Source organism: Trichosurus vulpecula, chromosome 3 (assembly GCF_011100635.1).
Source record: "Trichosurus vulpecula isolate mTriVul1 chromosome 3, mTriVul1.pri, whole genome shotgun sequence".
NCBI classification, from domain to species: Eukaryota; Metazoa; Chordata; class Mammalia; order Diprotodontia; family Phalangeridae; genus Trichosurus; species Trichosurus vulpecula.
This window is the reverse complement of record NC_050575.1, coordinates 405,208,701-405,232,056: the sequence shown is the minus strand read 5'-3', so window position 1 is coordinate 405,232,056 and position 23,356 is coordinate 405,208,701. Positions and strand designations below refer to the sequence as shown.

The 23,356-nt window shown below is 43.3% G+C and overlaps 1 protein-coding gene across 1 annotated transcript in view; it reads right to left on the bottom strand.

The window, feature by feature from the left end:
• The window catches only part of RMND5A (required for meiotic nuclear division 5 homolog A), a 75,906-nt gene that overhangs the window by 33,052 nt on the left and 19,498 nt on the right, over nt 1–23,356 (bottom strand). Inside the window, exon 2 of the mRNA XM_036750459.1 lies at nt 17,075–17,217. Within this exon, the coding sequence (XP_036606354.1) occupies nt 17,075–17,217 (143 nt within the window). The remainder of the gene's footprint in view (nt 1–17,074; nt 17,218–23,356) is intronic.

Genomic DNA, 23,356 nt, shown 5'->3' with positions numbered 1-23,356 from the left:
GTTTATCCGTTTTCTCTGCACAGATCTCTCTCTCTCTCTCTCAAAGGTTCAGTATTAATTCACTTTATGAAAAGGAGTAACACAAAGCACCCAGCGGCCAATGGGAGAGAAAGCAGTTACTGTCAGCCAGGCCTGGAGGGCGGCTGGCAGTGCTGGGCCAAGGCTGAGCTCCATTCCAGCTTATCAGATTCTGTATAATAGTTCAATACTTTTAAGCACACTGTCCCATCTTTCTGTTTTCTGACAGCCTAGTCTCCCCCTGCCCCCCAAATCCTCAAGTGCTGGGAACAGAGAAAGATGGTATCACAGTCCAGCCCCGCTTCTCCCCCCAAGTCCTCTCCCAACCGGCCTCCAGACAAAGAGCCATTCAAATGAACAAGGAGTGGGTGTCTAGAAAGGAACAATGGCATGTATTGCAAAGGGACGCAGTGATTTAGAAAACCCACCCAAAAAAATCAGGTGAGCAGCAATCACAGACCTAGGCTTTGACAGGCAGAGAGACTCTTCAACTGTCTTCCAACATCATCCAAGCCAAACCAAATGTGAATTTCTGGTAAATAATCCAAGAAAAAGGTTCTCTCTCTTCCTCCAATAAGTGTAAAAGTTCTTTGCTCCATGAGAATGAAAGAAAATAAATTTCACAGTGACAACAGCTGGCACAGGTCACGGACCAATCCGTTCTGTTCAACAATACATTTTAAGCCAGATTATATAGCTCCCTACCAATTCAAGCAAATTCAACAAATGTTTATTAGGCATCTACCATGTGAATAGGGGAGGACTACTAGGCCAAAAAAAAATCCTCTAATTATTAGATTGTGTATACATGTAAAAATGGGAAAACCTTTGATCCTTCGGATGACTTTTAGACTATTCAACTTTTCCACTGCTTTGGCAGTTAGTCATTTAAGCTATAATTAAGCATGGATAGGGAGGGAACTAGGTGAGCCCTTGAGATCCTATCACTGTTATTTAACATTCAACCTTACACTCTCTAGAGAGAATGATCATTTGTATATAGCTCAATCTCTACTTACCTAGCAAAAGAAATCAAAATTAAGGTTCTACAAAGTATCTAGGAGAGAGTCATCCTTGTGCTTGAGGAATATCAATCTGGCAGTTGGGGAGGATGAATTGGAGAGAGAGAACAGACTGCGATGAGAACGATCTGGAAGCACTGCAATGGTCCACAGGAGAGCCCACGAGGGCCCAAATTAGGGTGATTATGGTACGGACGCTGTGGAGGCAAAGGAGAACTGACCTCCACAGAAACCAAAGCTTAGAATAGGTCGAGATGCTCGTGGGAGATCACAGGTCAAGTGCCTATGTCCCAGAGTTATTGCCCCCTGCCTTTTCACAGAACTATAGCATCTTACACTGGCACTGCATTTCATTAGTGCACAGAGATTCCCACCAAAATCTCCTGCTCTCCAGGGTAGGGGTTATCCCCATTTTTCTAGATAGAGAAATGAAGGATTAAAAGGGTTAAAGCCATTTGCCAATTCAGCCGACTGGATGTGAAAGCACAACCCAAAATATAAATTGAGGGTCACTTAAACTGAGGAGACAGCGCTGGACTGGACAAATGGCTTCAAAAACTCAATTTCCCATTAGCACATGGGTAATGTATGGTTAAACAATAAATCACATAGGAAAAGAGATGGTGGTTTTAGCAGCCTGCAAACCCTTATGCTAAGGCCCAGAGTATATCACGAAGGGCCCCGAAAGCAAAGGCAAAAGATTAAGGGCTTCCTTAAGTGAGGCTGCCTAGCAGAACCCACCAGACCCAGCCACGACTGCCTAGTTTGATATTCAGTTCCGAGTGAAACACCGTAGGAATGAGGGACCCAAGACAGCCTCTCCAGAGACTAACAGGGACTGTGAAAGGCCTCTGGACACTGGCATGGGAGGATGGAAGAAATCAGACAATTAACAGAGCAACCATATGCATTTGTGGAGGGTCCACTACGTGAGAGGTATTGTACAGAGACAAAAATGAAGGCGGTTACATTCCATCAAGTGAGAAGGGCTGTGCTTCTCCTCTCCCAAGGTGATCTGGAGGAACCTTAATAGGAGAGATGACAGCACAGGGAGAGACCTGTAATAAGCATCACAAGCTCTCCACAGGTGAACCAATGCACTTTGTGGGACTAAAGTGCAGAAAGGGAAGGCTCATAAAAGGAGAGAGTGAACGATGAAGAGAAAATAACTCTTTGGTCTCCTCTCAGGAAGAAGAGGGACTTCAGGAGCATGAATGAGATAGCAAAGGGAGGGTCTGAAAAGGATCTCCCAGCTTAGTGGTAGGAGGGAGTCCCACTGAAGAACACACTAATATTCTGTAATGGGAGATAGAAGCTGTTGCCCTATGAGAGTGTCACGCCTCCTCTGAACAACATTCTTTCTAAGAATAAGAGAAAGTGAAACACCTTAAGCCTTCATTCCATGAGGAACACAGACTAAAGAAAGAATGTTGTGTAGTCATTTTGTCATGTCTGACTCTTTGGGATCTCATTTGGGGTTTTCTTGGCAGAGATACTGGAGTACTTTGCCATTTCCTTCTCCAGCTCATTTTATGGATGAGGAAACTGAGGTAAACAAGGTTAAGTGACCTGCCCAGGGGCACACAGCTATGACCTATCTAAGGCAGGATCTGAACTCAGGAAAATAAGTCTTCCTGACTCCAGGCCCACTGTTCTGTCCACTGATCCAACTAGCTGCCCCAAAGAAGGAAAGGCTATGAATCACAGAATATGAGGTTAAAATAGATTGAAAGTGAAAAAGGTAATGAAAGACTTTTTAGAAAAAAAGAGGTTAAAATTTTTAAAAACAACAGACAAAAGAAGTTGAAGGGAGGGAAGAGAGGGACAATTTTTAATTAGAGATTTTTTTAAAAGGGGGAGAAAAGAAAATAGATAACTAAATGAAAGGAAGAAAAAAAAGGAATCAAGTAAAATTCAAAGACTAGGAAAGAGGTGACGAATGGGAGAGGAGAGGACAGGGGAGGGGAGGGGAGGGGAGGTCTTTGGGTAAGGAGAAGAGAGTAGGAACAGGCTACTCTAAGGTAGATTAAGCAAAAAACACTGTATGGACAAAGTACTATATGGACAAAGACTAACAAACAAAACAAAATTCTAATTTTTAAAAAAAGCAATGCTGAAGAGATAAATGAAGAAAAATATAAACCCAACTCCCACAACTTTAAATGTGAATGGATAAAACAATCCAATAAAATGAAAAAGACTAGATAAGAAAACCCCAATCTAACAAGAAACATCTAAAAAACAAAGAATAAAAATGAGGTTGGAACAAAATTTGCTATGGATCAAGTGAGTCTCAAAAAGTAGGTCTTGTGATCATGCTGTCAAACAAAATAAATACCCAAAATTTACAATATAAGAGATAAACAAGGATATTATGATATGTTGAAAGAATCTAGGGACAATAAAACAAAATCAATACAAAATTTATGTGTTCCAAATGCCAAAGCATCAAAAGTAACAAAAGAAAAGTTAACTGAATTACAAGACAAGGGATAGCAAAAAATTATATAACAGAGTACAACAAGGCTGTATATTGTCACCTTATTTATTTAACTTCTATGCGGAGTACATCATGTGAAATGCCAGGATGGAGGAATCAAAAGCTGGAATTAAGGTTGCTGGGGAAAATAACAACAACAGGCAGATGATACCACTCTGATGGCAGAAAGTCAACAGTATTAAGAAGCATTCTGATGAAGGTGAAAGAGAAGAGTGTAAGCTTTAAGCCAGCTTAACATCCAAAAGACTAAGATCTTAGCAACTGGTCCCATCACTTCCTGGCAAACAAGGAGAAGAAATGGAAGCTGTGTCAGATTTTATATTCTTGGACTCAAAGAGCACTGCGGATGGTGATTGCAGCTATGAAATTAAAAGATGCTTACTCCGTGGAAGGAAAACAATAGCAAATCTGGACAGCATACTAGAAAGCAGAGATATCACATTGGTGACAAAGGTCCATACAGTTAGAGCTATGGTTTTTCCAACAGCAACGTATGGCTCTGAGAGTTGGATGGTAAGGAAAGCTGAGTGCCACAGAACTGATGCCTTCAAATTGTGGGGCTAGTTCTAGAAGCCTTTTGATAGTCCCCTGGACAGCAAGGAGCTTTAAAAAATTAATTCAGGCTAATTCAGGAAGGTCAAATACTGAAGCTGAAGGTCAAATATTTGGCCACATAATGAGAATACAGAACTCATTGGAAAAGACACTAATGTTGAGAAAGACTGAAGGCAAAAAGAAAAGGGGATGGAAGAAGATGGAATGGATAGTATCCTGGAAAAAATGAACATGAACTTGGACAGACTTTGAGAGAGAGCGGAGGATAGAAGAGTCTGGGGTGCTATGGTCCACAAGGTCACAGAAGAGTCTGACATGACTGAACAACTGAACAACAACGGAGACTTTGATATTCCTCTCTCAGACTTGGCCAAATCTAAAAGAAAGATAAAAAGAAAAATATGGAATTTTAAAAATACATAATGAAAAGATTCTTATGTAAAACCATGTATATATTTCTAACAATCCTTACCAAAGGGCTCAGATACAAATCAACTGTTTTCAAAAATTCTGAAGTACAATGAAATATTTTATTAGGAAATGAGAAGAAATTCATTAGCCAATTTGTGACTAGTAAGAAAGATATCAAAAACGAGAAGGGAATACATTCTAGAATCTAAGAAAAACCCACATACAAATTTGGGAGAGAGGATACATGCTGAGACCAAGAAAGAGCTAGCAGTCCAATTTAGCTAAAATATAGAACAAGAAGGGTAGTAATATGAATTTTTTTTGAAGAATCAACAGAACTGAAGGAAAAAACCTATAGAGGTCGAGTCAGATTGTGGAGGAGCAATAAATACTAGACTAATTAATTTATATCTTACCCTGTAAAACAAAGGAAGACCTGATTAGCTCGAGGAAAAGTCTATGAAATAACATTTGACTATGCTAGAAATGCCTAAATTTGTTATTTTAATACAATTCAAAATTCCAATGAGTTCAAATGTATATGAAAAAAGGGCCAAACACTTTTTTAAAAAGTCAATGTAGGGCTTACCTTAGCAGTCTTTAATAAATTTTTAATCATCTTTGTTTTTAAATCACCCACATTGCCTGATGTTATCCCTCCCCAACCTGCTTTTCCAGGGACATCACTCATAATAAAAGATAGTCTGGGCAAATTTGAAAGCAGTCATTATCAGAACTATCTGGTAGGAGACAAAAATACATAAGAATCTGTAAAATGTTATAGAGATTCTGAAAGTAGAACCCAACACATATGATATTACACATTATAATTATACTGGATCATATACAGGTGCAAACAGTGGGGAAGGTCACCAATATTTAATAAACACTATTAAGAAAACAATAGCAATGACAAAAAATAAATTTTGATCCCTTCCTCAATACTTCTTATCATGTACCATAATAAATTTGAGGTATTTTTTAATAACATAAAAAGAAAATGTCCAGTTGTTTGACAGATCAAAATTTTATTTCCATTTCACCAGTAAGGGTCTAATGGCACTGCTAACTAAAGGTCAGCCTAGCTGAGTTTGGAAAACTTCATAACCAGAATCAAAGTATTTTTGGTCATGGCAACTCAAGAAATCATCTCCAAAAATAATAACTGGTTGTACTTTGTCATCAGATAAGGTAATACTCCAATGATGAAATCACTGAACCATAAAGGCCCAAAGCTGTTGGCGGGGGAAGGAAGGGAAGAGGTGACATACCCCCTTTGAGCCTTCTCCCCGCCGTTCCCTCTCTTCTCACTGCCCCAGATCGCATTAGTTTTGGTTACCATCACACTCTTGCCTCCCTTCATATTTGTGGTCCAGATGTTTTTCAGCCAACTATTTAATGTTTGTCTTCCCCCAATCCTGTGAAGCTGATTTCTGGAATACTAAGACTTGACATTTTCTCCATTCAAGTCTGCTGCATTTGTTTTAGCACCAAACTCTGAACTGTTGAGACCCATTTGGACTCTTCCTCTGTCATCCCACTTGTTAGCCATTCCTTCCAATTTGACAAGCATGCCACGTATGCCTCTGCTCGAGTCTTCTAGGCTTGGACATTCCCTCCAACAACACAGACTGAAGCCCACCTACACCTGCCTATCCCATAGTACTCTTGACCATGTCTGTCCACGAGTCAGCCAAAGAAGAGATCCAACCAATGTGCCAGAGGCCTTGGCTGTTTGTCTTTCTTTTCTCAATATTATGTCCCTATCTGTTCTTTAACTTGTGCCTTAGGATGAGCCCACCATCATTTCCCATTATACATCTCCTTGATGATACCTGTTATTCTGCTCTTCATCATTCTTCCGTCATGGATTTCCGTCAGCCCCCATCTGCCAGGAGCCTCTCACCAGAGTCTTCATAAAAATGGCCAAACCTCCATTCAAATCCCACCTCAGAGGTAGTTAATGATCTGAGGCCAAGTCTCACGCCCTCCCTTAGGCCATAGCTTCTTCTACCAAACGGATGAGGTTCGACTAGATGAGTTAAGGTCCCTTTCAGTTCTAGAGCTATGATCCTATGATCCCAAAGGCTTAAGAAATAATTAATTACAGTTGGGTTTTTTTTTTAGCAGCTGCATAAAGTATATTTACTTACATATGAAATTTACTCGAAAGCCACAAAAGAACAATTCATTCAATTATTTGATTATTTATTAGAAGGCAACATATTATCCATAGAATGTATAAATCACTAGATAAATATTTGGTGAAAAAATTATGTTTAAAAAAGTATTATGTTTAAAAAATCCTCGTATCATCATAAAGTTGGCCAGCTGGTGATTTATAATTTATATTCATTTTATGGCTCACCATGGTGTGGCCCCTTTCAGAAGAGCTAGTGATATACTCAAAGATGACCGAGGACACTAGGAATCACATTCATCCCATACACACCAAAATATTTATAGCAGCACTTTTCACAATATCAAAGATCTAGAAATAAAATATTCTGATGTTTGACTGGTGTACTTAAGAAGACATGAAGACAATGATAAAGAAAACTGAAGCTTGCCCTTATCAATACCATGGGCAAGTCTTTTAACTTCTCTTGGCCTCAGTTTCCTCATCTGAAAATGAGAAGGGTAAGACCTAAGGCCTCTAATAAGGTCCTTCTCCAGCTCTAAATCTAAAATGAAAAAGTGTGAAGAATTAAAGAAACATGAGAAATCTCACAAGGTCCTCAATATCAACCCAACATAGAGCTTGATACTCAGTGACCTCAATGAGAAGGTGGGGGCATTGGGCAGGGTGGTGAAAAGTATGTCGGAAATGGCTTAGATGCAAGAACAAAAGAGGTTTCTCAGTCTGTCAGATGCTCTCACCTGTCCATCTGAACAGTGTCTTCAAAAGTCTTAACATAGAGACTAACAAATGACATCAAAATATAAAGACACACACAAAATTGAGAATCATTTCCCAACCCACTCCGTGTATACAGCCAGGTCTGGCTGGAACAAAGGTCAAAACAAACATCGGAGAGAGGAAAAGAAAAGTTTAGAAAACGCTGAAACCATGAGAGTAGCTCTGATTCTTTTAAAGGCCCACAGTCCCTGGATGCTGATGACCCTGTGACTTCAGGCCGCCTCCCCAAGCCTCCGTCCTGCGGTCTGTCAGAGAAGGAGGAAGATGCCTGTTTAGCCGTGGCGCCCTGATCCCATGACATCCTCACTCTGGCCAATGCAGGGAGCAACTGGGATCTCAGACTGCTGATGGAGAAACATGAATCTTCCAGAGGTAAGGAGAGTGAACACAGAGGAAGAATCCAACGTCAGACATGGCCCATGTGTGGGATTGTTCTTTGCATAACCATATTTCTTAGCTGTAAGTGAAGGTTCTGTTGGGGTAGAGGGAAGTCACCGGAAGTAATGACAGTGACAGGAGAAATGATAACAGCTATTATTTCCATAGTGCTTTCAGATTTGTTTGCAAAGTGCTTTGTATAGACATGTTATCCCACTGGATCCTGAAGAAGACGCCATGAGATAGGCATCACTATTATCCTCATTCACAAATGAGGAAAACTGAGGCCAAGGAAGGATAAGTGGCTTGTCCAAGCTAGTAAAGCCTGAATTCAAACCCAGGTCTTCCCCATTCCAAGTCCAACATCTCCTGTACCACCCAGCTGGAACAAAATAATAATAAATTAAACATTTTAAGAAATCTCAAAGTGGAGAAGATTCCAAACAGACAGAAGGGGAAGGCAGAAATCATAGATGGCACTTTTATTTTAAAAAAATAAGACACTGACAACTAATGCGCTGCACATGCCTTTTTATTTCTAAACAGATGAAAAGTGGAGTTTCTACCTGCAATGGCGGAGGAAATAAGCCCATTGATGAGACTTTACCCGAGCCTACAGTACAAGGATTTTAGTGAGAAGACTCCTAGAGTCTTACCATTGGCTATGTAGTTCTGTACCTAAATCAAGGATCAAAAATGCTATGAGTTTATAATCTACAAGGTAAAGCTACCATGTAACTTTATCCCCTCCTTGAAAATTGTTCTAATCCTTCATCTGGACTTGTTCTCTTAAGCCCCTCTTGCCATGACCAAATAAAATTTGTTTCTAATCCTAACCTTAAATTAAATTCATTATCAAAAAAGCAGAAACCATCTCAAATGACCTCCACTATCATGTCTTTACTTCCACACATTCCTCCTGAGAAATCTATGATTGTTTCCTCTAGATGCTCCTCTCCTCTGTAAAACTAATTTCATCTCTACCAGTGATCTGGATTCCCAATCTTCTCACTATTATATTCATTTCTTCTTTCACCTTCCATCTTTCCCTTCCCCATGACTCTCTCTCCTATCTTCAAACACTTATAAGTCTTCCCTAGCTTGAGTACCAACTCGATGTCACCTTCAGATTACAATTCTCCCTTTTCTTTTCCTCCCATAACTAGACTCTTTGGACAAACTCTTGGCTGCACACCAAGAAGCATTCCTTCCGACAACATCAAAAGTCCTATGCCCAGCTTCCAAGGCCCGTTTTATCCATCCATCTGTCTCTCTTAAGAGTCTCCAACATAGGCTCCAGATCCAAGTCAACCTCCCTAACATAAAGGATCAGAGGACATGCTCATTCTCTTAGTCCCTTGCTTTTTTTCCTCCTAACTGGAAAAGTTCCTCTCAACAAGTGATAAGCGAATGAATGAAATGCTATGAAAAGTTAGAATAGTGAGTATACTTTGGATATTTTTAATAGTCCCCTTAACACAAGAGTGTTTTGATTGGCTGAGTCCAAAGGCATGCGTCAATTAACCTGAGACTGATCTTTTAGGGATAACAAAGTCGTCAACATACCCAAGCCTACTATTTTGCCTTGGGCATCCTGTTTTCTGAATTACCAAATCTTATAAAAGTGAATACTGAAAAACTAGAAAGAAATTTAAAAATAAAATGTCTCCACAATCAGTAAAAGAGACTACTTAAAAAACTCAAATTGGCCACGATCGGATTTGTTCCAAAACAGCCAACACCTTAAGGCACCAATTATAGCTACACAGTGCTTTATGGCCCTTTTAGAATAATTAGAGATCATGAAATGCCTTGGTGCACAGCATAAAATTCATCTGCTTCTTACTTTGGGGCAAAATTGCCTAGAGGATTTCTAAATGACACTGAAAACAAAAATAATTTAAAGGAGTAAATGAAAAGAAGTAAATTAAGAAGCCAAACATTTACTAAGGAATAGAAATTCATTTCATTTGTACTCTGGCAAACTGCCACACTCAAAAAAGCCAGCCAGCTTTGAAAACCATCTTTGGCTCTTCATTGGACCCCAGGGGGCATGGCCTTTCTCAGAAGCCTGGTCCTCACTCACTTACTAGCATGGAGGATTACATTCCACTTCATTTCAAGACTATTTGAGTAATTGGAGCCAGTTTTTAAAAGTTTACCAGCACACTCTGGATACCCACGTACAATACCGAGGTAGCCTCTAGGAATGGGCTAGAATTCAGAAAACTAACCTCTCATTAACTCATTTATTTTGGACAACAACCCCGTTACTTGAAAAGCCCTTCTAATTCTGAAGAACTATAAAAATGTTAACTCCATAAAAGGAAACTGGAACAAGAGCCCTCTCGGCCTGGTGCTCTTTCTTCTGAGGTTGCCTCACACTCTCTGTCTCCTACCATCCCACAGCCCCTTCTCAGTCCTCCACCGATTCAGCCCCCACAATGCAACCACAAGATGTGGAGCCAAGGCCTCTCGCCCTGGGCTTTTCTCTCTTCTCACCTTACAGCGTCTATCTTGTGGACCTCAATTATCATGACCAGACAAATGATTCCTAGATCTAACCACTGACCACAGTGTCTTCTGAGCTCCAAATGTCACACAGACACCTCAAACTCAGAAACCCACAGACAACTCTGTGGCTACTCACAAAGCTGCTACACTACTTCAGGTCCTCATCATTTCTCAGGTGGACTACTGTAGTCATCTTTTTTTTTTTTTAAACAAACTGCAAAAGCCTATGACTTTAGGGGAGGGGAGAGCAGGGACGATAACTCAGAACACTGTATTTTCCAAGTAAAGTCCATTCTCCACAGCTGCCAAGCCATATTTCTAGAGCACAGGTCTCCCTACAGCATTCTTATAAGCCAACCCCATCAGTTCCCTACTAGCTATGGGATTAAACACAAATCCCTCCATTTGGCATTTAAAGAGCTCCACAACCTGGCTCCCCCCTCCTGTAAGGATTTATTACACACTGCCCCCCCTTTGGTGCACTGGCCTTCCTGCTGTTTCTCACGTGCATCATGGCACCATCTGGATGCCTCTACACACATATCCTCCTTTTCCTAACTTCCACCTCTTGAAACCCCTACTTGCCTCCACCTACCAGAGTTGTTCCTGAACCCTGTAGCTGCTAATGACACTCACCTAATAACATCTAATTTATGGTCAATATATTTTGTATCTACTTGTTTCCCTCACCTCCATGTGATCTCCTTGATGGCAGAGATGCAGTTTTGTCTTTTCTGTCTCCGGTGTCTAAATAGCCTGGCACATAGTAGGTGCTGAAAAAATGTTTGTTGCTTGAATGAAGACCAAAAAACAATCAAAGATACAGATTTATGATTTTTTAGGAGGCTGCATGTTACATATATATTGATCTGGCATTTTCTTTCAAAGACACAATTCTATTTTCTGCACACTGATAACTAAGTCCAATGCCCAAACCCATAAGAATCACCTGAAGGGCTTAAATAAGAAATAGTTGAGTTTTAGGGGCCAAGGCTGCCCTGCTGGGTCAAAGACTGGGCAGTTAGTAGGTAATAAATGCTCATGGACATAATTCCATATGGTTTCCCTGCTCTGAATGCTGGTACAAAGCCTAAGCCATTAATGGGCGGATGAAGTCATTCCTGCAAAATAGATCCAGGTCTTCCATTTGGGGGGGGGGGGGGGGGGAATCAGGAATTCTGTAACCAAATATTGAGAAGTGCCTTTTAGAACTCATTGCCAGGTGGCCTTTCAAGCTAAAAATCGTACCTGGCAGAACATGCTGGCATAAAATTCCCTTTAATCATCATCTGTTTTCTGTTACTATAACTGGTTCCATTATTTGTAGTAGTGATGTTACACAATTATTCCAAAGGTTGATGGGGGTCAGCTCATTCACCACCTGTTCTGAATGGCTTCGTAGGATAACTTGTGCAGCTCTGAACTCTAATCCAAAATCTAGTAAACAAGAAAGGTGAGTCTTTCAGTGGAAATCCCCTCAAAGGGTCCTCCAAACTCTTCATTAACTGTATTCACTTGGGTCTTCATCCTATTTCTCCGATTCTGCTGAAACCTCAGCAAAACACTGCAGAAAAACCCTTCTCAAAGGCGGGTGAACTGTAAGTTGACAAGAGATTGATTTTCACACCCAAAAGCTCTTTCACAAGTAGGAAGATGACACGGTTTTCCTCTGAAGACATCACCAAGGAGGCAATCTGGCTCCAAAAGAGCGTCTACACAGCGCTGTCAGTGTTGAGAAGAACACTAATAAGAGCCTCCACAGATCGGAGACACCAGTGGAAAGGGATCAACCAAGCTAAAAACAACCCCCACACCTGCCATTCTAACCCACTGAGCGTAGATCATCATCACATGAGGCAGATTTCCCCCTCTTTTCAGATGAGGAAAGCAGACAGTTTTAAACTAAATAGCACAGCTCTCTCCCCTCAGCCAGCCTCCCCTGTGGGCTGAAACACTTACATCAGCTCTAACCAGCAGATGCCTCCACAATTATCACCTGGTGTTTTATCCATTCAAATCACAATCATTTCTCCAAACATTTTTAAAATTTAAGAAAAATGCATTACATGCTAAAATGTAATCCCTGGCTTGCCTTTTTAAAAGAAATCTTTATTTATAATGCACCACACATCCATCTTTCAAACACGAGTAAGACATCTGATAATGCAGTCTCAGATCTCAGGATATTCTGGCATTCAAAGTACAGGGAACAGTCAAAAGAAATGGAAACAAAATAATAGGAAAAAAATGTCTCTCTACTGCCCACTCTCTTGCAAACTTTTCTATGAACAACATCCAGCCTGATATCATGCCTCTCTCAGTGAATTTGTTTCCGACCAATGATGCCACACCAGCACAGCCTGCTCCCATGCCCTTCCCAGGGAACCTGAACAAAACAGCATTCCCCAACCCCCACTCACCCCTCATGCCTAACCACTTCGACCCCATCCCTATAATGTCCCACTCCAGATGTATCCACCTCTTCCACTGTGGCTCTGGAATTTCTGCTCCATAGGTAACAAACTTGCTTCCATCTTAAACCTCTGCCATCTTCTATCTTCTGGTCCTCCCTGGCTGTCTTCTCACAGGACCCAAGACAATGCTTCCCTCTACATGCTTTAAAATATGGGCTTCTCTCTCTCTCTCTCTCCTACCTGCTGAGGCATGACAGAGGAATTATTTTGTGCTTATCACTTCTACTCCCTCACTAATCAACCTCTCCTCCTTCGAAGTCCAAATTTATCACCCATTCAGATCCTGGTGGCTCTTATCTATCCACTCCTAAGACATCTGCCTCCTTCCCTAAGGAGTTTTCAGTGCCTGGCTTACAGTCTCTTCTCTCACCATCTCCTGCCTTCAAAAAAGGAAACTTCCTTTGATCCAGCAATAGTTAGGTCTGTATCCCAAAGAGATCATCAAATCAGGAAAAAGACCTACCTGGACAAAAATGTTTACAGCAGCTCTTTTTGTGGTAGCCAAGAGCTGGAAATCGAGGGGATGCCCATCAACTGAGGAATGGCTGAACAAGTTGTGATGTATGAATGTAATGGAATACTATTGTGCTATAAGAAATAAGAAGCAAGCAGACTTCAGAAAAACCTGGAAAGACATATATGAACTGATGCTGAGTGAGGGGAGCAGAACCAGGAGAACATTGTATACAGTAACAGCCACACTGTTTGATGTCTGACTTTGTTAGTCTTAGGTCTTCTCAGCAATGCAAGGATCTAAGCCAATTCCAAAAGACCCATGATGGAAAATGCTATCCACATCCAGAGAAAGAACTATGGAGTCTGGATGCAGATTGAAGCCTACTGTTTCTCCTTTGGTTTTTTTTTTTTTTGCTTGTTTTCTTTCTCGTAGTTTTCCCTTTTGTTCTGATTCTTCTTTCACAACATGACTAATGTGGAAATGTTTAACATGATCATACATGTATAGCCTATATCTTTTGCAGGCTGTCTTGGGGAGAGGGGAGTGAGAAAGGGGGAAAGATTTAGAACTCAAAATCTTGTAAAAGCAAACGTTGAAAACTAAAAATAAATTAATTTTAAAAAATAAATACAGAACAATGGATCTTCCCAAAAAAGGGAAACTTCAACACACTCACTGATACATCCTCCAATACTCTAACATCCTAGGTCCTGATGTCATTCAGTTGTGTCTGACTCATCATGATCCTTACGCTATCTCCCAAAGTCTGTCCAAGCTCATGTTTGTCATTTCCATGACACCACCTCTCCATCTCATCCTCATCCTTCCCCTTCTTCTTTTGCCATCGACCTTTCCCAACATCAGCGTCTTTTCCAACTGAGCTGTGTTTTCTCATTATGTGGCCGAGTTCAGCTTCAGTATCTGTCCTTCCAGTGAATAGCCTGAATTAATTTCTTTAAGTATTGACTGATTTCATCTCCTTGTTGTCCAAGGGACTCTCAAAAGTCTTCTCCAGCACCCAGTCTCCTCCTTTATGCCCTCTCTACACACAAAGACGGTCACCTCCTTGACCCTGCTATTGTCCACCAGGTTCCACTTCCATGGTCATGAACTCCAAAATTCCTTTTCCTGGTCATGATTTTTTATGAAAGATTTCCCTAGGCTCCTTACAAAGCCTAATCCTGTATTCTCACTGTAACTTCCATTTCCGCCTGTTACTCCCATCTTTCCCGGGCCATTACTTGGTGGCACTCTCTTCCCTTCCCTATCTTGATCCCTTACTGAACCAACTCTACTGCCCCCTACTCTTTCCCCTCAATTGTCTTGCACTCTTGTCCTAACACCCACTGTGTTTCGCTAAGCCCCAACCCTGGGTTACTCCCACCATCTACTTCCTTCACTCCTACTCACATGTTGGCGAATGGAGCTAGAGGAAATTCCAAAACTATTCACTACAAAGATGTTCAACCTCATCTCCACTGAGGCCTCCAGGTAAGACTCTTTGCCCTTCTCCACAGTGACTGTCCTCAATGTGTCCCCATGCTTATTGTTTCAGCCTTCACTACATCTCATAGACGTCTCCTTCTCTCGACTCCTAGAGCCACAGGCCTAAGCCAGGCCTTCACTGCCTTTCGCCCAGACGGCTCTGAAAGTCCCTTGTCGGTTTCCCTGCCTTATGTCTCTCCCACTCACATGCCAAGTCAATTTTTCTAAAATACAGAGATGACCATGTCACCCCTCAATGAGCTTCAGTGGCTCACTACTACCTCTAAGGACAAAGAGCAATTCCTCTATTTGGGGGATAAGAATTTATAGAGTGCCTGCTTAGATGCCAAGCACTGTGCTAAGAGCTTTAGGAAAAATGGCATTTGATCCTCACAGCAACCCTGGGAGGTAGCACTGTTATCTCATGTTACAGCGGAGGAAACTGAGGTGGAATGGGGAGAAGTGAGCGGCGCAGGCTCACACAGCTGAAGATCTGAGTGCAGGTCTTCCTGACTCCAGCCCACCTGGCCACTGAGCTCCTCCCTTTAAGTAGCCTTTACAGCCCAGCTCCTTCCTACCTGTCCACTCTTGCTAGGCCTTATTCTCCTACAGACACTCAGTACCAACACCCCCAGCCCACAGGCTGCTCCCATCTTCCTGCTGGCTCTTCCCCCAATCTGGAAGGCTCTGACCCTTCCCTTCTGCCTCATGTTCTCCTGACTCAACCCAAATCCCACCTTCTGCAGGCCTGGCCTTCCCTACCTCCCCACTAACTGCTAAGGCCCTCTCTGGTCAGATAACCTTCATAGAGATAGATGGACAGGTGTAAGTGTGTGGGGACATGCTGTGAAGCTACAACGTTCCCATCCACAAATGCTAATGCTACTGCTCAAAGCTTTTCTTTCTAGGCCTCCTCTTTGGGGAATCTCCCTCCAGGACAAACCCCCCTGGCCAAACCAGAAAACCAGGCTCCTTCCTGGTTGAAGTACCAGGATACTGGCTCTTGGCCAGAGGCTTCTGGCACCCCCTTCTGCCATCTGACACATGAATTCTGTCCCATCCTTCTCTCTCTCCTCTAACATGTGGCTCAAAAGCTACAACTAGGTCAGGGTCAAAGACCTGGGGCCCAAACCCAACTCTACTGCTCCCTCCCCGAGTGACCCCAGAAACACTGGGCGGGCCACCTTTCCTCACAACCGTAGCTCCCTCATCTATAAATCTATAAATATGGCTCCAAATCTCTGAACTCTGACCCTCCATCTGCCAATGAGTCAAATGCCTACTCTGTGCCTGCCAGGAACTAGATTAGGCACAAGATAACAACTCCCAAAGGGAGATAGTGCCTGTCCTCAAGGAGCATACATTCTACTGGGGATTAAAACATTCCAGCTCAGATAAGCCAGTGTGATGGAGGCACAGGGAGATAATCTGGGGGGGCACTGAAGGAGGCAGCAACAACTAAATCTTGAATCCAACTGTAGCTACAAGACAAAAGGAAAAAGAAGAGCCTGCTGGCCACAGGCCACAGCTTGGGCAAAGGCAGTGGAGTGGGGAACGGCATCCAGCCTGAGGGGGAGAAGGGCAGACAGGCCAAGGCGGAACACATCAAAAAGAAGATGGCCAAGTTCATCTGAGGGCTCACCAGGTGAATGCATACTAGGAAGGCTAAGTCTGACAGTCAGACTACTTACCAGGATCCAGGTTTTACCGCTAAGGGGGTAAAAGAGTGGGGAGCACAAGAAGGAAACTTTTGGATCTACTGCAAGGGGCAAACTGGGAGAAAAGAAATGAACACAAAAGATCATGAAATGGCCATAAGCTCTGGACCAAGCTGACTCCTAGTTTGAGGGAAAGAACTCTGAGAAGTGGAAATTTTTTTACAAAGAGGTCTAGTTCCCAGTATATTTGCACATAAGATAAGGAAAAGGCTTCACTGCTAAAATGTCTTCCAACTACAGCGGTCCATCAGTGTCCGGCTCCCCTGTATCATCTCCCTGTGGCAGACTCCCACTTTCTAAAAGCCAAAAAGGGTTGTTGGGAGGGTGGGGGTGAGGAGTATACAGGACAGAAAGGGCCTGGCCCCTTTCTACATAGGAAGGCTAACATAAAGCACCCTTGTCCAAAAGGGGAAGGGAGAAGCAGCTAGAAACCTGAAGGGCCACTGGAGGGGAAGGGGCCAGCAGGAAAGAATGGGCTTACAAGGCGCAGCTGGAATTGAAGGCAGCAGCCCACTGTTCACTGCTGGAGGCCCCTGCCAGCCATTCCCCCACACTCTAGGGCCTCTCATTTGGAACCAATGACAGGACTCTTAGCTACTAATGCACAGAGTAAATAACCTACCTTATCAATGGCTTTTCCAACCCGGGAAACACTGCTGTGGATGTCTTTGTGATCGGAAGCCAGTTTTTGGACTGTGTCCTTTATTCTTTTACAGCACTGTGTCAAAACAAGTGACAGTGTCCCTGATAATTCACCATCTTGGCCTATATGAAGAGAAAATGAATTACTAAAGCAAAACCAAATGAAGGTGGCAACTCCCTCAACTTAATGAGGGCAGAACAATTAACCCAAATCATCAATGGCATTCTGCAAGAGGAAGGGGGAGGGGGAGCTGCCATTTTAAAATAGCAAACAACGTAATTACTGCATCCTTTTTTAAATAAAGGCCAACAACTCTAAGAAAAGGCTGGTTTTCTTTTAACCTATGAATAGGATGAAGGACACAGAGTCTGGTGGATCATGGGCTAGGCTTAGAAAAAGGAACCCCAAACCCCACCTCTGATTCTTACTAGCTAAGAGACCAAGTCACAAATAACTGTCATCTGTCCTGACCTAGTAGCAGAAACTCCCATACAGTGAGTTCCCCATGCTTAGGAAAGCAATAGTCCTTCTCATGTGTTCCTATCAACAAAATTAGTCTTTGAAATTAGAAGTCACAAGATTTATGCTCCATTTCCATGTTGTAGCATTTTTCTAATTAGTAATCACAAAATATTTTGGCAAACCCTCATCTAATGTATCATTTTGTAGAAAAGTCTACTACAAGAAGCCTTTGTTATGCCTTCACACCCCTGAAAGAGGGGCTTGGTCTGATGATCTCTGTGGCCCTGCAAAAGGCATCACAAAAACCAAAGCTCCTCTGACCATCATGAAATCTGTGGTCAGACTTAACAACTAAGTTATTCCTGATCAATCCCAAACATGTCCCACTTCCCCAAAACCTTATACAAATTGATTTTATTTGGGGGAATAAGAATGTACATTCTCAAGGTCAATCGTATGCAATTAAGATCAAGGGACCCTAGACCAAAGGAAGGTAGTTTACCATCAACTCACACATCTTGCGAAATACAGCTCCATCTCCCCCCAACACACACACACACATACTCACTCTCTCTCTCTCTCTCTCTCTCTGAAAAGAGATGCCTTTCTCTCTACCCAACCATGCCCACACAACCACTCAACTTGAGGTTCTCACATCATCTCTTACCTACCTATTATTTAAAAACAGCCTCCTGACTGGCCTCCCTGGTACACATGTGCCAAAGCACAGGTCTACCAGAGTCACTCGTGGCTCCCTATGGACTCCAGACTCCTCAGCCTTAAAGACCAGGTCCCCTCCAAAGAGAACTGCCACTCTGGGCAGGGCTGCTCACCAAGACCACCGTACCACACCTGTTCCTCTGCCTCTCAGACACCAAGAGAGCAGCCCAGCAAAACTGACTAGCACATAGAGCCTCCTATCTTTCAAACCACCTGGAGTTTTCTATTTTATCAACAAACATGGAGTGTGGAGCAAGAGACCTGTTCCATGAGATCTAGAACCAGTCCCCTCCCACTTTGTGCCTTCTGGGATCCAGTCCACCCGGATACTTAGCTCTTCCCCACACTCAAGGGGCCCCTTCTGAATCCCTGCAGCCACACATGCCCTTGTGTCTCTCAAAATCCTTACTTTCCTTCAAGGCTCCTCTCCATGAAGCTTTCCCTAATCACCCCAAATGTTTGTACTCTCTCCCTCAACAGCTGACCCTGCATTTACTTAGCCATGGATATGCTGTCTCTCCTGCTGACATATCAGTGACTCTGAGCAGAGGCAATTCTGTCTCTGTATCCCTAACTTAGCTCAGTGCCCTGCATGCATGTACTAGGTACTTAATAAATGCTGATTAAATTAAACAGAATAAAACACAAAGAAGGGTGGGGACAATGACTTTTAGAACACACACCATTATTTTTGAGTGGTAAAAATGTGAAACTGCTACATCTGCTATTACCTGATATAACTCAAATCTATGAACCACTTCTCACCTCCAATAACTTCTTCGGTTCATACGATAAATGAAGAACTTGTATTCTTGGAGATTTTTGGCCTCTGTTGCTCATTTCCCCCCCAAAATAATCTTTGCCAAGAGCTCCCCAGACAGACTCCAAGGTAACAGAATGTACATTTGCCTTTGGCCTTTGCTCCTGCCTCCACTCAGGGGGACTGGCCTCTTCTCTCCCCATCACTGAAAGCCCAACCTAAAGCTGACCTGAACAAACGAAGCCTTCCTATCCTGAGCGCCGGCCCATGTCACCCATTAATGCCTGATGTACTCACTTAGTTCTACACCAAATTTCTGACTGTGTGATTCCCTGTTTGTGTCTGGTCCCCCCCAAATCAATCACAGGTCCTACACCAACAGAGGCCTTGCTTTGCCCTTGCACAGAGCAGGCATTCAAATGCTAATTATGGAGGGAACTAGTCAAGGAGAAGACAAAGGAACCTGCCACTCCAATACAACACGATGTCATGGAGGTAACAGTGACTCTCAACAGTTCTGATCCATCCTACCAAGTAGGAAAGACTCTGAGGACAAGCCTGGACGCCGTCCTCATCGTCCAAAGGCCAGGCTACCTAATACTTGGGAGGCTCCTAACCACAACGCTAGCCATAGCAATTCCTAGAAAGTATCCATGAAAACACGGAGGAGGGGCAGCTGTCTTCATGAGCAAGATTCTCCGAGGACAATCGAAGATCCTTTCAAATTCTTGCCCCCACCAGCTACTCTTGAGGGTCCCTGGCTGGCTCTGCTTCTGTGAGTGGTACCGGCCACTGAGGCTGGGGAGAAAGGCTACAAATGAGCTTGGAGAGGCCACGTAGAGCCGCATTCCTCGAAGACCAATACCTCCAAAGAATGTTAGTGACACTTCATCTCGAGTCTGCTTTCCTAACTATTCTACACTTGTTTTTCCCCCATCTTCGTTTTGTTTTGTTTTTTGCTAATGTTGGATACATGCTGTTAGGTATCTTACTCATATTTAAGATTTTCTGTGTTTTTCTATGGAAAGGCCATGTTAAATAAACATTTACAGCAAGAATTATTTACCTGGAGTAAGTGAAATTTTAAAATATCCCGCAATAACTATTTCAATATAAATTACTTAATTTATGCTTTTCTTAGGAAAAAAAAAGGAGCTCCTAGGTGTTACAAGACTTCACAACAGGATCCACAACACCAAAAAGAAGCCAATGCCTGGCACACAGTAAGTGCTTAATAAATGTTTGCTGACCAACAAAAATTAGTGGAACCAAGTGAAAAAAATATACAGGAAGCCTGGTTCAGACAAAGCTCCCATTACTACATTTTTAGATGGACTAAATGGAGTGAAGCCAAGAGTTAGAACCATGCTTAAAAACTGAAGCCATAATGCCTAAGGAATCAGGAAGCACAGGGCCCACACCCTGGAAAAAGCCCCTCTAATTGAGCTCACATTCTCTTAGAAGAAAACAATTTTCCTTCCACAACTCGGCGGCCCTCTCTTGGATCTTCCTACACCCTCCAACTCTGTCGACCTTTGTACTCTCTCTCTTCCCTAGTCAGCTGCTGGAACGCTGGTTTTCCTCCTATGCTTTCTCTCTTCTTCCTCCTAACTTCATGTGGGGGCCTTCCCCCAAACCTCCTCCTCAATCCTCTTCAGTCATATGAATGACTCCTATACCTCTACGTTCAGGCCAGCATCTCCAACAGATGGCCAGTCCCCACCATTGTGATTTGATGCCCCACCAGGACTTAAACTTTGCCTGTCCAAAACTGAGCTCATCATTTTCCCTCCAAAATGGGCTGCTCCTCCTTGCCTGGGTCTACTCAAGGCCCCACCATTCTCCAGGTCACCCAGACTTTTAAAGTCCGCTTCCTCCTCTTGGATTGTCTCCTCCCATATCCCCCACATCTCATTAGCTATCAGGCCTCATAAATCCTACTTACACAGAATCTCTCACATCTGCTCCCTCCATCCACTCCCATTACGACCCTGGCTCCAATCCCCATTACTTTTTTGTTGCTTTTTAAAGCTGAGGTATCCCCATCTTGTACAGGCTAGAAATGCCTGGACTGTTCACCAGAGCCCCACTACTCATCACCACAGGAGTTGTAATGGCTGCTTCCAACCTAGGTCCGTTCTCTCCTTCGGCAAGGCCCCACTCCCAGGGGCTCAGCACTTCTCCAATATGTCCTTCACACAGCTGCTGCCATTCTATGCCTCATTTACAGGTTTGGTCAGGTTATTTTCCTGCTCGAAAACTTCCAGTAACTCCTCCCTGCTGCCTACAGAGCAGCTAACAAGATCCTTCACAAGTCAGCTCCAACCGAGCCAACCTTTCCAGCCTCCCTGCAAACAAGTCCCCTTCAGGGATGCAGAGTGAAGCTCACTTCTCTCTAAACTGCCAAATCTGACTGTGCAGCCCATGACTCCGCTGAATCCCCACGGTCTCCGGAATTGTCTGGAGTCTCCAGAACACTACTATCTCGGGTGCTCCGCCCAAAGGAATTTAAATTCTGATCCCTGAAACCTCCTAAGGTATCTTGGGGTCTACAGGCTTGATTTCTTTTTTGAAGACGTGCCTTAAACCCAAATAACTCTAGTTCTCATTGATTGGCCAACAACAGGTCCCAGTCCAAGCCTTCCTTGGTCGTTGTTTGGGCCCTGATGGCTCAGAGTGAGTGTAAATAGCAACTGTTTCTGTTTTGGTCAGAAATCCTGAGGGTCTCCCCCTCCCAGATTGATTTTTTTTTTTGACTAAGTAAAAGAGGCCATTCTTTGCCTCATTTTTTAGTGAGGCAATTTGGGTTAAGTGACTTGCCCAGGGTCACACAGATAGTAAATGTCAAGTATCTGAGGCTGGATTTGAACTCAGGTCTTCCTGACTCCAGGGCCGGTGCTGTATCCACTGCACCACCTAGCTGCCCCCCTCATTTCTTACCTAGCCTTAACCACTGAATGGGTGTTGCCTCAGACAAACAGACCCAGGAAAGACCTTTGCTTAAAAAGTCCAAGGTCTCCCACTGCATCAGGGCCATCTCAAGTCACCTGATCTCTATCTTCCCACTGAACCTAGATGACTCAGGAGGGTGAGGCTGGTGACTCTGCACAGCCTTGCCTCACTTAAATCCAATTCACCTGAAGTCATGACATCACCTTCCTGAGGTCAATGGTCCTCTTCCAGAACAAACAACTGTCTCCTAGTTCTCCACCCACAAGTCCAACTGCTGCTTCCCAGTGTCCTTTGCTGACTCTTGATCTATATCATGCCCCTAAGTGGAAATACTGGAAGACTGTCATAGGTTCCCTTTCCTCAGTGATTTCATCAGATCCCAAGGATTTGTCATCTTTACATAAAGGACCACTGGACCTACAGATTCAGCCGCAGTGATTCTCTGGAGCACCAGTCTCACATCAACTACTGCCAGCTGGCCTTTTCCAACTGAATGCCAAACTCAATACACCTGAAACACAACTCATCTTTCCTCCCTTCCAGATTTCCCTATCTCAGTCTTGGGTGGCCCCCAATCCTTCCAGTCACCCAGCATCCCCCTCCACCCCTCACTCTCCCACACCCCAAGTATCTAATCAGTTGCCAAACACTGTCCCACACTATGTCTTCTTCACTCTACTCACACAGCCACCTCTGAGGTCAGGCCCTTCTCACCTTTTACCTGAACTACTTCAATAGCCTCCTAATTGGTCTTCCTGCCTCAAATCTCTCCTCACCCCTGTCCACCCACCCCATATTACCAAAGTGATTTTCCTAAATCATAGGTCTGGCCACATCACTCCACTTGTCCACAAACTCCAGTGACTCCCTAAGATAAACTTGTCTATTTCTCCTGTAATGCCTCTCACAATGTGGTCCTGCCCTACCGACCCTTCCAGCCCACTATGGTCCTGCCAATTGCTTCTTCTTCTTGGCCTCATGGCACCCCACCAATGCCTCTTCCATGGTTAACCCCTATGTCTGGAATGTTCTCATCACCTCCACCTCAAAAAACATCTACTTTTCTTCAAGTAACCACAAGTGTTAGCTTGGGATGGGGAACTGCGGCTTTCCCGCATGGACACCTCTTTACATACTGCTATAAACCCACACAAACTGCAATCCAGTTCTGAAAACACAGTGAATCTAGGGTTGGGTACAAGGGCTCTGCTACTTTCAGGAGTCTTATTGTCATCAATTTTGTCCCTTCAATCCCACAACGGTGGCTTCAATGCAGCTACCCGAAAACTCAGCAAACCTGTTCTACTACTGAAAGTGGGTCTCTTACAAACCGGCCAAGATGACAGGATGCATGGCACACCACACGG